The following is a 14,399-nucleotide window of genomic DNA, read 5'->3' as shown; positions in this document are numbered from 1 at the left end:
TACAGTATCAGTTTTCAGCACAAACCTTTGCGTGTAACCTGTGTCTGTGTAAAGAGTGACACTAGAGGCTGGCACGTTGTGACCACGGGAGGAATTTACACACGGAATCGTTTTTTTTTGTGGGCTAATGCTGAAGCTCATCCGTCCATTACTAGTGAACAGTAGCTAAGTGAACAGTACGTTTTCTTAACCCAGTTGGACGTGTTGAGGGACAGTCTGCCGTTTTCAACCTGAAGACACAACGAGGACAACCCAGATAGAGCTTTGAGCAACCAGAGCTTCACTCCAAAGTTCCTCTGACGTGTTGAGAAGACAGTGAGTAAAGAACTATTATCTGTACCGAGTAGACAAAAAACAATCCTCGTGAGCTCGAATAGCAGTCCTGAGGCAAAACTGATCTCCTCTCTGAATGTCCAAAACGGTTGCACGCTGTCTGGCACAGCAGACCTGTCTTTTGGCCATCCCTGCATAGTCATGTTCTTTAGCTCCTGCAGTACAGGGTCTTGTGCAGTTGCATTTCTGAACATCTCCTGCTTTTCCTCTGATATAGGCAACTGTGGCGTGATCCAGTTCACCTGCAGTTCCTCTTCCAGAAGATTCTCTTTCTGCTCACGTAGATAAGCACGGCTCAATGCATCTGCAATGTGAAGCTCCTTTCCTGGCTTGTATGTCACTGCAATGTTGTACTTTTGAAGTCGCAGCAACATCCTTTGCAGCCTCATAGGAGCCTGATGCAGTGGCTTCTTGAAAATGCTTTCCAGCGGTTTGTGATCGCTTTCCACCTGGACTTCTCTGCCATATACATATTGATGGAATTTCTCACATCCATATACTATGGCTAGGAGCTCTTTTTCAATCTGAGCATACCTTCGTTGACAATCTGTGAGCGCCCTTGAGCCATATGCCACAGGTCGACCATCCTGCAGCATCACAGCCCCGATGCCCTCCGAGCTGGCATCCACAGACAGCGTCACAGCCTTGTTGACATCATAATATTTCAAAGTGGGAGCTTCAGTAATCAGTTGCTTCAGCTTTCCATAGCTCTGCTGCTGAGGCTCCTCCCAGTGCCATTCTGTTTCTTCCTGCAGCAGCTGCCTTAGAGGTGCAGAGACTTCAGATAAATTAGGAATGAATTTCGCTAGGTATTGAATCATCCCCATGAACCTCATTAAAGCTGGCTTGTCAGCAGGTGGGGGTATTTGTACAATGGCTCTTATCTTCTCATCATCAGGCTTTAGCCCCTCTGCACTCAGTGTATGGCCAATGTACTTGACTTCTGTCATCTTGAACTTGCACTTGCTCTTATTGAATCGCAGGCCATTCTCATCTGCTCTCTGAAGTAGCTTTAACAGCCTCTGATCGTGTTGCTGTAATGTGTCCCCCCACACCAGCAAATCATCAATGATGTTGACCACGCCGTCTAATCCTTCAATCATTTGGGCCATAGCTCGCTGGAACACCTCGCTCGCTGATGAGATGCCAAAGGGAAGCCTCTTGAAGCGATACCGTCCAATGGGTGTGTTAAATGTGCACAGCTTGGAGCTCTCTTCATCCAGTTTTATCTGATAAAACCCTTGGTTTGCATCTAAAACGGAGAAATATTTTGCATTAGGCATGCGTGACACCACTTCCTCCACTGTGAGGAGTGGATAGTGCTCTCTTCTAATTGCTGTGTTTAGATCTTTGGGATCCATACAAATCCTGATCTTCTTGGGTGTGACTACTGTCACCATACTGTTCACCCACTGTGTAGGCTCGGATTGCCGTGTGATTACATCCGACTGCTCCATTTTATGAAGCTGCTCAATTACTCTGTCCCTGAGAGCAACTGGGACTCTCCTTGGTGCATGTATCACTGGCCTCACTTCCGGGTCAATCTTTATGCTGTGCTCACCTGGTAAGCGGCCAAGTCCAGAGAAGAGATGTTCATATTTCTTCTGTATGTTGTCTTCCTTCTCTGTGTTGTACAGCCTCTTCACCATTTTCAGCTTCGTGCTCGTTTCCCTTCCCAGGATCGCTGGTGCCTCTTTTTCAATGATCTCAAAAGCAATCTTGTGTTTCTGGCCCTTGTACTGACAGGTGACTGACGTTTTGCCCAAGGGCTCCATCTTGTGGCCAGAGTATGCCACTAACCTGCAGCTTGATGCATGCAGCTTTCCATCGACATCCAACATGTGAAACGTTTTGGCTGACATGACGTTACAGTCAGCTCCAGTGTCAATTCGAAATTTGACTTTCTTTTTGTTTATTATCAGCTCTTCAGACTTTGTCTTGGTCACTCTTTGCATTTTCCACAGCATCAATGCTTTTCATCTCTATTGTGTTCCAATGAACATTTCTTCTGTCTCACTGCTGTCAGTGTCATGAGACTTTTCCACAACATGCATCCTCTTATTTTCACATTTCCTGCATGTTTGTCCATAGGCTGGGCACTTTCCTTGCTCATGCTTGTAGCCACATCTGTCACAGTCAACTTTCTTTTCACTTGTCATGGGGCTCTCTTTTGTACTGCTACCTCCTTTTTTATAGGCTCTTGTTGTGCTAACTTTGTGCACGTCGACTTCATCGTGCAAAGCCTTCATCTGTGTGAACGTTATCTCGCTTGCACGGCACACATCGAGTGCTTTATCCAACGTGAGATCCGCCTCTCTGAGCAATCTGGCTCTTACTTGGTCATCACGTATCCCACAGACAATTCTGTCACGTAGCAATGAGTTGCACAGGTCGCCAAATTCACAGTCTTTCGCCTTATTCTTCAGGTCTGTGACATAGGCGTCTATTGTTTCTGACGGACCTTGTACACGAGTGAAAAACATGTGCCTTATGTACGGCATGTTCTTTCGCGGCTCACAATATCCTTTGAACTTCAGTTTCAAAACAGCAATCTTGTTTTTCTCCTCTTCGGTGAAAACAAATGTGTTACTCACTTTTATGGCTTCTTCCCCCGCCACATGCAGGAATGTCGCGCACTGCACCACTTCAGATTTTTCTGCCACTCCACTGGCGACACTGAAAAGTTCATAGCGTTGCAGCCACGTTCTCCAATTCTCGGCTAGATTCCCTTCTAGGCTCAAATTCGGCGGTGGTTTGAAGTGTGCCATTCTTGCTGTTCCGTCCTAGTTTCTTCTGACACCATGTAATGTTTGTCTGTTGTATAAATAACTTGACAGGATCTCCAGACTTTAGGATAACAGTGAGTCAATCATTTATTCCGTGTTCTCTCGTAGCATGACATAACACAACTGCCCGGCATCCGGTATCACGTGACCCATGCACGTTCCTAGTACGGGTACTCTAGCAGCCCAATATACTACAATGAGGTAATTAAGAAAATGAGTGCCCTCCAACCCCACAAGGCCACTGGCCATGACAATATTCCCTCCAAATTTCTCAGAGACTCAGCCATCTCTATAGCTCCAATTATCAGGGTCCCCCAAGATTTCAAACTGGCCAAAGTAACCCCCTTGCACAAGAAAGGGAGTAAATTAGACCCCGGCAACTACCGCCCTATTTCTATTCTAAGCTCCATCTCGAAAGTGATGGAAAAAAATAGTCTATGAACAGGTTGAAAAGTATCTTGCCACAAATAAATTAATGTACGAGTTCCAATCTGGCTTCAGAACATCCCACTCCACTGACACATGCCTTCTCTATTTGAGTGACCACATCAAACATGAGGTGGATGCTGGCAAATACTGCGGCATGGTCATGCTGGACCTCCAAAAGGCTTTTGACACCGTGCACCACTCCATACTGGTTAACAAGCTTAAAGCAATTGGTTTTGATAGCACATCAGTGAGCTGGATGCAATCCTACCTGGAGGGGAGAGAACAGATGGTGGAGGTGAATGGAACACTGTCCCCTCCCCTCCCAGTGAGCTGTGGCGTTCCACAAGGAAGCATACTAGGGACTCTACTGTTCCTAATATATGTTAACGACATGACTTCAGCTTGTGACTGCAACTTGTTCCTGTTCGCAGATGACACTGCTAGTCTCGGACAGGAACAAACTGCAGGTTGAAAAGGCCCTCAGCTCTGAACTCGGTAGAATCTGCACCTGGCTCGCTGATAACAAACTATCTTTACACCTGGGAAAAACTGAATCCATTCTCTTTGGCTCTAATAGTAATCTCAGCAAGGCAAATGGCTTCTTGGTTAGAGTGGGTGACAATGTAAAGCTGAAATTACCTACCTAGGTTCCATCCTGGAGGCTAATCTTTCCGGTGATAAAATGGCCACCAACGTAATCAAAAACGTCAACGTCAACCAAAGAACAAAATTCCTTTACAGGATCTCCTCACTGGTCAACAAAAACACCTTGAAGACCTTAACAGGAGCCCTCGTAGAAGGTTTCTTTGACTATGCATGCACCTCCTGGAACCACAGCACCTCAAAGGCCCTTAAAACTAGGCTCCAGACTTCCCAAAACAAACTGGTCAGGCTCCTACTTGGCCTCACCCCCCGAACCCACCTCACCCCTGCCCACTTTGACAGGCTGGAATGGCTTGGAGTACAGCATCTTGCAATGGGTCTGGTCCACAAGATTCGATACACCACCAAGATACCCATGTACCTGTCTAGATACTTCCTTAATGTTAACGAAGTCCACACCCACAACACCAGAGGGAGTGCAACGAACCATATACAACCCAGATTCGGCACAAACAAGGGACTAAATTATTTTCGCTCCTATGCCACCAAAATGTGGAATGCCCTACCAACAGTCATTAAGACATGCAAATCCCTTGACTGCTTCAAAACCGCTCTCAAAGGGCACCTACGGATGGCTGCAATTCGAAACTGGCCCCCGTAAAATCTGAATCCCCCCCACCACCCCCCCCCCCCTTTTCCCCTCACTGTATATGTTTCTTTTCCCTTTTCCCCTCCATTATGATGAATTCCTGTTCTGTTCTTTGTCTATATAGCTAGGCGGGAAATTGATGTGATAGTTCAGTTGGTGATGAAAGCATGAAATTCGGCACAGATGACCTTCATATGACCCTAATTGATAATCAACCTCGGGCCACGCAGAATTCCACCATTTTTCAAGATGGCCGCCAGTTTGCAATTGGACCTATACGTTTTGGACTATATCACTTTGCTAGGGCTGTAAATCTTTGATTGTGATCATTTTGATATAAGAGAAGATCAAAATAACTTTAGGTTTCAATATGGCGGCATGTTTTCCAATATGGCTGCCAATAAACTGCATAAATGTACATCTGCTCATGGTTAATGCACAGTTGGTGATAGAAACATGACATTTGGCACAGATCACCTTCATGACACCCTAATTCATAATCAACCTTGGGCCATGCAGAATTCCTAAATTTGTCAAGATGGCCGCCAGTTTTAAAAATGGCTGCAACTGGACCTATATTTTGGACTATAGCACTTTGCTGAGGCTGAATCTTTGATTTCCACCTAAGGGAATATGTCCTGGAGGTATTTCTACCAAGTAAGATACAAAATAACATTAAGTTCCAATATGGTGGCATGTTTTCCAATATGGCTGCCGATAAATTGCATAACTGTACATCTGTTCATGGTTAATCCACAGTTGGTGATACAAGTATGACATTTGGCACAGATTACCTTTATACCACCCTAATTGGTAATCAACCTCGGGCCACGCATAATTCCTCCATTTTACAAGATGGTCGCCAGTTTTTGCCAGTTGAAATGGCTTCAACTGGGCCTACGTTTTTGACTTTATCCTTTTGGAGGGGCTGTATTTTTTTATTTCCCCCTCATTTTGATATAAGAGAACATGTTCTGGAGGCATTTCTACCAAGTAAGATCAGAAATAACATTAGGTTCCAATATGGCGTCATGTTTTCCAGTATTGCTGCCGATAAATGATTATGGTTAATCCACATGATTTTATAACATGAGCTCCAACACCACATGTGCTTAAATAATAATTGTATTAATAATTACCATACACAGGATCCATTTAGGTTTTCAATGACCTAGGTTCAAATAGTGTGGCATATTTTGAAATATGGTCACCATCACCATACACAAACTTAGATCCGATAAAGCTTGGTGAAGGTTTTTGGCACATCTTTGCAGCTTGGTATGCAGTTATGGCTTTGTGCAGATTCTTAGTTTTGTCTGTCTTGTTACAGGTCATTCAAAAGCTACCAAATCACTTTAAATGTGGCGCAAATGGGCAGATGTTACTTTTAAGGCTGCTGCGAGTGAATTTAGCCGAAGATACTTTACACTTCTCTTCTGATATTAACTTCCTTTTTCTTTCCAATTTTGATGTTTTTAACTGTTACCATGAGTCTTGGTATGTAGCTTTGTTCAAGTGTCAACTGAATTCCATCATCAAGTTGCCTGGGGTCAAAAATAATTGGCATGCAATTCATTTTGTAAAAACAACTTTGTTAGTTCAATCACTGTGTTTTGTTATGGCCGCGTTGCGTCGTGTGAGGGCTTCGGAGGCAGCCAATCATGACTAGGTTGCTACTACGCGATTTGCTACACAAGTCTCATATAGCTTAAGCGGCATTTCAGAGTATGTGGTCAGACTGGGAGTCTGACCACATACATTGGCTTTAATAGGGGCAGTCAATCATGACTAGGTCACTAAAATAAAATGAGCTGTTGTATGCCAGGTTTCCACCTGGCAAAACATACACTACAATAATTATGGGATACAACTGGGCTGGGCTCAGTAACATCACTATCCTACCCCCAGTCCGATCATTCATCCAATGCTATGTATTTCCTATATGATCTGTACACCTTCCGAAAGACTAAAGCCCTGTCTTCCTTGGCTCGGCTCTCCCGCGCTGGCACATCATGTCAATTCAGGTGCAGCTGTTTAACTTTAATTTGGGGCAAGCTAAACAGCATTTAGGAAACTAGAAAATGTATTAGCATTGAACCCCATGCTGAGTATCACAGCTATAGTGTCAACCAGTGTACCCTGGTACTGCAATAACACAATAAAAACTTGTCAATTGGGCTTTTGGGCTTTTGAAAACCTGTCAGGCATCTTCCCAAATTGAGGAATTCTGCATGGCACGAGGTTGATTACCAATTAGGGTGGTATAAAGGTGATCTGTGCCATATTTCATGCTTGTATCCGGTCTGTGTATTATCCATGAGCAATTTATCGGCAGCCATATTGGAAAACATGTCACCATATTGGAACCTAAGGTTATTTCTGATCTTACTTTGTAGAAATACCCCCCAGAACATATTCTCTTATATCAAAATGAGGGGGGAAAAAAAAATATTACAGTCTCAGCAAAAGGATATAGTCCAAAACATAGGCCCAGTTGAAGCCATTTCAACTGGTGAAACCTGGTGGCCATCTTGGAAAATTGAGGAATTATGCATGGCCCGAGGTTGATTACCAATTAGGGTGGTATAAAGGTCTGTGCCAAATGTCATGCTTGTATCACCAACTGTGGATTAACCATGAGCCATGAATCATGAGTAGTACAGTTATGCAATTTATCGGCAGCCATATTGGAAAACATGCCACCATATTGGAACTTAATGTAATTTTGTTATCTTACCTGGTAGAAATACCTCCAGAACATATTCTCTTATATCAAAATTAGGGGGAAATCAAAGATTCAGCCCCAGCAAAGTGATATCATCCAAAACGTAGGTCCAGTTGCAGCGATTTTGAAAACTGGTGGCCATCTTGAAAAATGTAGGAATTCTGCATTGCCCAAGGTTGATTATGAATTAGGGTGTCATAAAGGTGATCTGTGCCAAATGTCATGTTTGTATCACCAACTGTGCATTAACCATAAGAAGATGTACATTTATACAGTTTATTGGCAGCCATATTGGAAAACATGGCACCATATTGGAACCTAATGTTACTTTTTATATCGTACTTGGTATAAATACCTCCAGAACATATTCTCTTATATCAAATTGAGGGGAAATAAAATATTTACAGCCCCAGCAAAGTCATATAGTCCAAAAACGTATGTACAGTTGCAGCCATTTTTAAAACTGGCTGGCCACCTTGAAAAAATTGGAATTCTGCGTGGCCGGAGGTTGATTATCGATTAGGGTCATATGAAGGTCATCTGTGCCAAATTTCATGCTTTCATCACCAACTGAACTATCATGTATTGAAAACAGCTATTTCCCGCCTAGCTTATATAGAAGTGTCTATTTGTACGTCTCTAAATGTTTTGATGAATTGAACATGGTGGACCCTCTTGTAAACAAGTGTAATGCTTAATGAAATGAAATTAAATTATTACTATATTTACCCAGGGTATCTGGGCTAAGCTCAAGAACTTGTTTCCAGCCAGGCCCTGCTCATAGAACACATTTCATCGTAGTGGTTCAATGCCTTGTTCAAGGGCACTTCAGCGGTGGTAATTTTAACGCGTCGGACCGCTGATTCGAACTGGCGACCTTCCGGTATCAAGACCGCTCCGCAATCCGTTCGGCCACCGCTGCCACTGGGTCGTCCACTCACAGTTAACAGCCTTTGTATTGAGTTTGTGCTTGAAATGTACTGTAATTCTGCAAACTGTTAATACATATTTCAATCAATCAATCAAAAAACCTCTAGAGGTGTGTGTGTGTGTGTGTGTGTGTGTGTGTGTGTGTGTGTGTGTGTGTGTGTGTGTGTGTGTGTGTGTGTGTGTCACTAACTAATATGAAATTGATATATTCTTCTATATTTTTATATATTATTATTATATGATTAGGAATTAATTTGCCTTCTGCCTAGCCAGAGGATGGGTTACGGATAGGTTAGCCCTCTGTTGGTATACCTTGCCGAGTATGTCACATACAGAGCCATATAACACCCATGTCTGCTTCCAGTGAACGCTGCGACATAAATGTGATCGGTGCTCTATTTGTATTCGCCCATTAAATCATTCCAACGACTTGGAGTAAGATATGGTCCTCTACTTTCATATCCATGTGAAAGTTCCGGCACAAAACGTGTATTTAGTCAAATGTCTCCACTTTTCCACTGCATTCGCACAAACACGGGACACCTTTCACTCCGCTCAAAGGCCGGGGCCCGGAATGATCGATGGACTGAATTTACCAAAACTTCCTGTTGATCACAAACGTCATCTCGAATTGACCAGGGAAGCGCAAATGTTTGGGGCACACAATTGGCAGGTGGTGTACCCTGAACGCCCGGGGGTAATTAATCCATTAAATCATCACCGTCTAACACAATCTTTTCTTAGAATTTGACGGAATGATTTAGATCAAGAGTTACTCATGTTTTAAGATTTTCGATCTCGTCGGCTAAAATGGGGGTGAACATTTTCGATGACGTCCCACCGGAAAATAACATTGAATATTGTGCAACAGACGCTCCCAGCCTGTGGAGCGGATGTGATCGGTTTTGATATCAATCTCAGTCCTTTTGATCAATCTCCGTCCTGAGCGCTGGGTGTTACTAATTGATTGAACGGAGAACTCCGTACTTGCCGCTCAGGGTGTTAATTTAATACCCAGCACCATTAAAAACTCGCCCCCCCTATGCACAGCTTTGTCTATATGAGCACGGAATGTGTCTGTGGCACGGAATGTGATGATTTGATTGGCTGATGTAATGGCATGTAACTTCACACAACTCGTGCGCGTGTGCGTGTTTAGAAAAATATCCATACGTGTAGCCTAGGCCCATGTCTCAAAGTCATCATTCACTTGGATGGTTTCAGACCAGTGTGTGGAGTCCAGACTGCAGGTGAAGATGAACTCTCCAGACTCTTCCAGGAACATTTCTATTAAACAGGAGGAACCTGAAGACCACCCACACCTCGGTACGTTTCATGTGTGCGCGCTCTCTCTCTCGCGCTCTCTATCTCTCTCTCTCTCTCTCTCTCTCTCTATGGATATTGCCGCTCCAACCAGATCACATTCTCCTAACATTTTCAATATATGATAATATTTGCAAACATTTGTCAACATTAGCAGTTGGTTTCCCCCCTGTTCTGCAGCCTACATTGTAAATGATTCATTGTTTATTTAACTCTGAAAGGTGTACTGTATAAACACTAAGGCCCTCATTTATCAATGGAGTGTAAATTCTGCCTTAAATTCGAGAGTGTGTTTTGGCACGTCATTTATGAAGTGATCGTAAACTCCTTGCTTTCTGGTGGAAGCTTTGATAAATGTCATGGCTGAAACCGACCGTCATTTAAATAACACGCCCTTAAATATTCCTTGAAACGCCTCTATTTTCTGCCGAAGTACCTAAGCTGGATCCTTTCCAGGCGAAGAAGCACCAGCTCTACTCCGAATCTCTCTCGCGTGACTGAATTTCTCACCCTATCTCTAAGGGAGATGCCACCCTCAACTCAAAACTCAATTCGGCCCCTTGTATTCGCGACCCTATTCTTTCACACTTCATGATCATAGGTGAAAACCCGGCATCCCTATTCTGGGAGTAATGCCTGCCAAAAACGGCCGATCTACAAGCTCACAACGCGTTGTGTTGCAGATCTAAAAGCTCACTACACAAATTGATTTGTGTACAGTGAAATAAGAGCGTACCAAATGTGCTCAATACTCGTCCGTTTTATCAACTGTGGAGGGTTAAACTGGTACTGAATTTGCGGTACTGTCTGCGATATCATTATTATGAGTGCTTTTTATCACGATAAACGATAATGATTATTGTCCCATTCCTAATCCAGTGTTGACTATCATGTTCTATGTTTCTGCTCCTAGACGTCCTGCACATGGTTGTGTGTAAAGAGGAGGTTTCCCCTAAACAGGACAGCAGCCCCAGTCTGATCCAGGAGGAACCAGAGCCTCCACACATTAAAGAGGAAGAGGAGGAGCTACTCCAAAGACAAGAGGAGCCTGCTGGATCAATGTTGACATTACTAGCAGTGAAAAGTGAAGATGGGGATGAAGACATCTCTTCACACTGCTCTGAAGTTGAATCTGACACTGAAGTCACTGAAGACAGTGATGACTGGGATGGGACCAGTGGAGGTCAGTCGGCTTCAAACACCAGCTCTATAAGCAGGAAGAGACAAGGAGACGCAGAGGAACCAAGATCTCACAGTCATCAACAGTTTAGCAAGACTTTAACTCAGCCAGGAGAAACGTGCATAGACGTCCTGAATAACACAGGGAAAAAACACGTATGTACACATTGTGACAAGAGTTTCAAATACCCATATCAACTGACGACACACCAGCGTGCCCACACTGGAGAAAAACAGTTCCGTTGTACACTGTGTGACAAATCTTTTACTAGGTCAAGTTCTCTGAAAATACATCAGCGTATTCACACCGGAGAAACACCATACGACTGTAAACATTGTGACAAGAGTTTCAGATTCTCATATCAACTGACGACACACCAGTGTACCCACACTGGAGAAAAACAGTTCCATTGTACACTGTGTGACAAATCTTTTACTGCGTCAGGTTATCTGAAAATACATCAGCGTATTCACACCGGAGAAAAACAGTTCCATTGTACACTGTGTGACAAATCTTTTTCTACGTCAAGCTATCTGAAAATACATCAGCGTATTCACACCGGAGAAACACCATACGACTGTAAACATTGTGACAAGAGTTTCAGATCCTCATATGAACTGATGACACACCAGCGTACCCACACTGCAGAAATACCCTTCTGTTGTGCTTTGTGTAACAAAAACTTTGCTACGTCAAGTTCTCTGAAAACACACCAGCGTGTCCACACTGGACCTGCTGGACCTTTCCGTTGTACACTGTGTGACAAATGTTTTACTCGGTCAAGGTTTCTGAAAACACACCAGCGTTTCCACACTGGACCTGCTGGACCTTTCCGTTGTACACAGTGTGACAAATGTTTTACTCAGTCAAGGTCTCTGATAAATCACCAGCGCGTTCACCCCAGAGAAACACCTTTCAAATGTACAACGTGTAACGAGAGGTTTACCACGTCAAATTCTCTGAAAAAACACCAGGTTGTCCACGCTGGAGAAAAACTTTACAGCTGTACACATTGTGGCAAGAGTTTGAGAGTGTTAGGTAATCTAAAGACAGACCAATGTGGCCACGCTGGAGAAAAACCTTTCCACTGCAAACATTGTGACAAGAGTTTCACTTTGATTGATTGAATACCTCATTAGACAGAAATGCAAACGGCAACAGAGTACAGTCAAACACTTGGGGCTATATCTTGCACCACCCCTTACCCCTGAACTTATTTGCCAATTTTTACTATTTAAAAGAAATAATAATAGTTGTTCAAATACAAGCTCAATGTAGATTGGCTAGTTAAACTATATTAAAAAATGTTCGAAAATGAAGCCCTATGGGCTCCATGTTCGTCCATACTAAACCCCTTATCCTAAACTTCTTTGCCTTTTTTACTATTTTGAAAAACATGAGTACTTCAACTAGCCGATCTACAAAGACACATTGTGAGCTTGTAGATTGGCTATTTTTAACTATTCAAAAATGTTTTTGTTTGCCTTTTTTCTTTTAACATTTTGAAAAACTCTACAATGACACGCTATGAGCTTGTTGATCGGCTATTTGAACTATTTAAAACAAAATCAAAATAGTAAAATAAAGGGTAAAGAAGGTGACAAACATTGGGCCATATATGTACAAAGTGAGTTATGGTTTGATTGATTGATTGATTGAAGAATTTATTAACAGTTTGCAGAATTACAGTACATTTCAAGCACAAACTCAATACAAAGGCTGTTAACTGTGAGTGGACGACCCAATTAAGCATTACACTTGTTTCCAATAGGGTCCACCATGTTCAAATCATCAAAACATTTAGAGACGTACAAATAGACACTTCTATAGACAGAACAGGAATTCATCATAAAGGAGGTAAAAAGGGAAAATAAATATATACAGTGAGGGGAAAAAAGGGGGGGGCGGGGGGGGGATTCAGATTTTACGGGGGCCAGTTTCGAATTGCAGCCATGGTAACATTTACAGACACCAGCATGTCTACACTGGAGAAGAGTTTCAATAAATCAGGTTAACTTGAGAAGACACCTGTGTATTCACACCAAGGGAAACAAACGTTCCACTATAAATTAGCTCAATGGGAGGATCCCCACTCTTGAGCTCAAGACACACAATTAATTTACAAGCACACGCACTGAAGGTGCTGCCAGACTATCTAAAGAGCCGCAGACGTTCTCGGCTGTGCGCAGCTTCTTTTTCCGGGTTTTTAGACAGCTGGTGGATGGAAATTAAGCTCCACCTCCGCGGACGACTTGCGCTACGGCCAGATTCCCGGAAACGCAGTCGTCCGCGGAGGTGGAGCTGCTTTTCTAACCACCAGCTGTCTAAAAACTCGGAAAATAAGCTGCGCACAGCTTAAGATGTGCGCGGCTGTCGACCGTTTTGCGCTTAGGTGTGGAAACACTGAGAACATAATTGTTCAGTGAAATTCAGACTCGTCTATGAGCTTGTAGATCTCCTATTCTGGCAAATATTTCCCCAGAATAGGGATGTCGGGGTTCAAGTGGTTAAAAAAAACTGATAAAAAAAGATAATAAATAAAAGGTTATTGTTGTGTGAAATATTGCATTATACAAGTTCAAAGGTGAATACAGTATTGTAAATGGTGTCTTAAAAGCGAGAACGAGACCTTCAGGTGGAAACGGGAGGACTTTCATTTTAGAACAAAGTTTAAGGCAACACCTCCTACAATTTGAGACATACGTTATTACTGTATAAGATGTTGCACATAGTTTACTTTATACAGAGAGAGTTTACTTTAAACAAGATGAACAGTGAAATGTCATTTCTCTGTTGTAAGGAGAGAAAGAAAAACAAGTTTTAAATGTTACGGTCATGTCATGTGATGTCTTTTTGTTTTACTATTTCACCATGTTTGTTTCTTGTGAACTGGTGCACGTGATGTTCCTTTTTTGTATGGCAATCACTATGGGGATTTTTAGCAGCTGGTGATAATCTGAGTATAGGCTATACTCTTGCTGGAATTGCTGTTTATTTTGTGTTTTCTGCGGTTTTATTAGATTTTATTTTTTAAATATATATGCTTTTTAAAAATAAAATAAAAATATGTATGAAAGACATTTGAGTTGAATGACAAGCGAGACGAGTTGCTGTCCTGCACGCGAGTTTTTTATTCCTATGATGGGAGGGAATTTGGAGCGCTGTGATTGGTTGTCAGTGGAGTAGGAAGCGCTGGGTCTGTGTTTTGGACCGCACACAAGTGTTTATGCCTACTAGTACTCTATGACTAGTACTAACCCTATCTCTAACTCTAACCTAAACATAACCGCAAGCAGGGGAGCAACGCATCCCTCACCAACCTTAATCCAAAAACTATTAACGTACCCCTCACCAACCTTAATCCAAAAACTATTAAAAAATCCGCGGTAGTAAAAGATGTGGCGGAGCGGTAAAACGAGCGCTCCTAAACCTGAGCCACCC

The 14,399-nt window shown here is 42.8% G+C and overlaps 1 protein-coding gene across 1 annotated transcript; it reads left to right on the top strand.

Moving 5' to 3' along the window:
* Positions 1-12,589, top strand: LOC306924774 (uncharacterized protein). Its single transcript, XM_079503410.1, has 3 exons — positions 1-315; positions 9,680-9,781; positions 10,692-12,589. The coding sequence occupies exons 2-3, from the start codon at positions 9,712-9,714 to the stop codon at positions 12,083-12,085; spliced, it is 1,464 nt and encodes a 487-aa protein (XP_079359536.1). The 5' UTR covers positions 1-315; positions 9,680-9,711; the 3' UTR covers positions 12,086-12,589.
* Positions 12,590-14,399: the final 1,810 nt, after the last annotated feature.

Source organism: Electrona antarctica (assembly GCF_951216825.1).
Source record: "Electrona antarctica genome assembly, chromosome: 6".
Classification (NCBI taxonomy): domain Eukaryota; kingdom Metazoa; phylum Chordata; class Actinopteri; order Myctophiformes; family Myctophidae; genus Electrona; species Electrona antarctica.
The sequence above is the reverse complement of the archived record's forward strand: the minus strand, read 5'-3'. Positions and strand labels throughout refer to the sequence as shown.

Excerpts from the sequence above, each read along its gene's own strand:
- LOC306924774 (XM_079503410.1), top strand. The coding sequence starts at position 9,712 with ATGAACTCTCCAGACTCTTCCAGGAACATTTCTATTAAACAGGAGGAA. Across the intron at positions 9,782-10,691 it reads TGAAGACCACCCACACCTCG|ACGTCCTGCACATGGTTGTG; the intron begins GTACGTTTCATG and ends TTCTGCTCCTAG.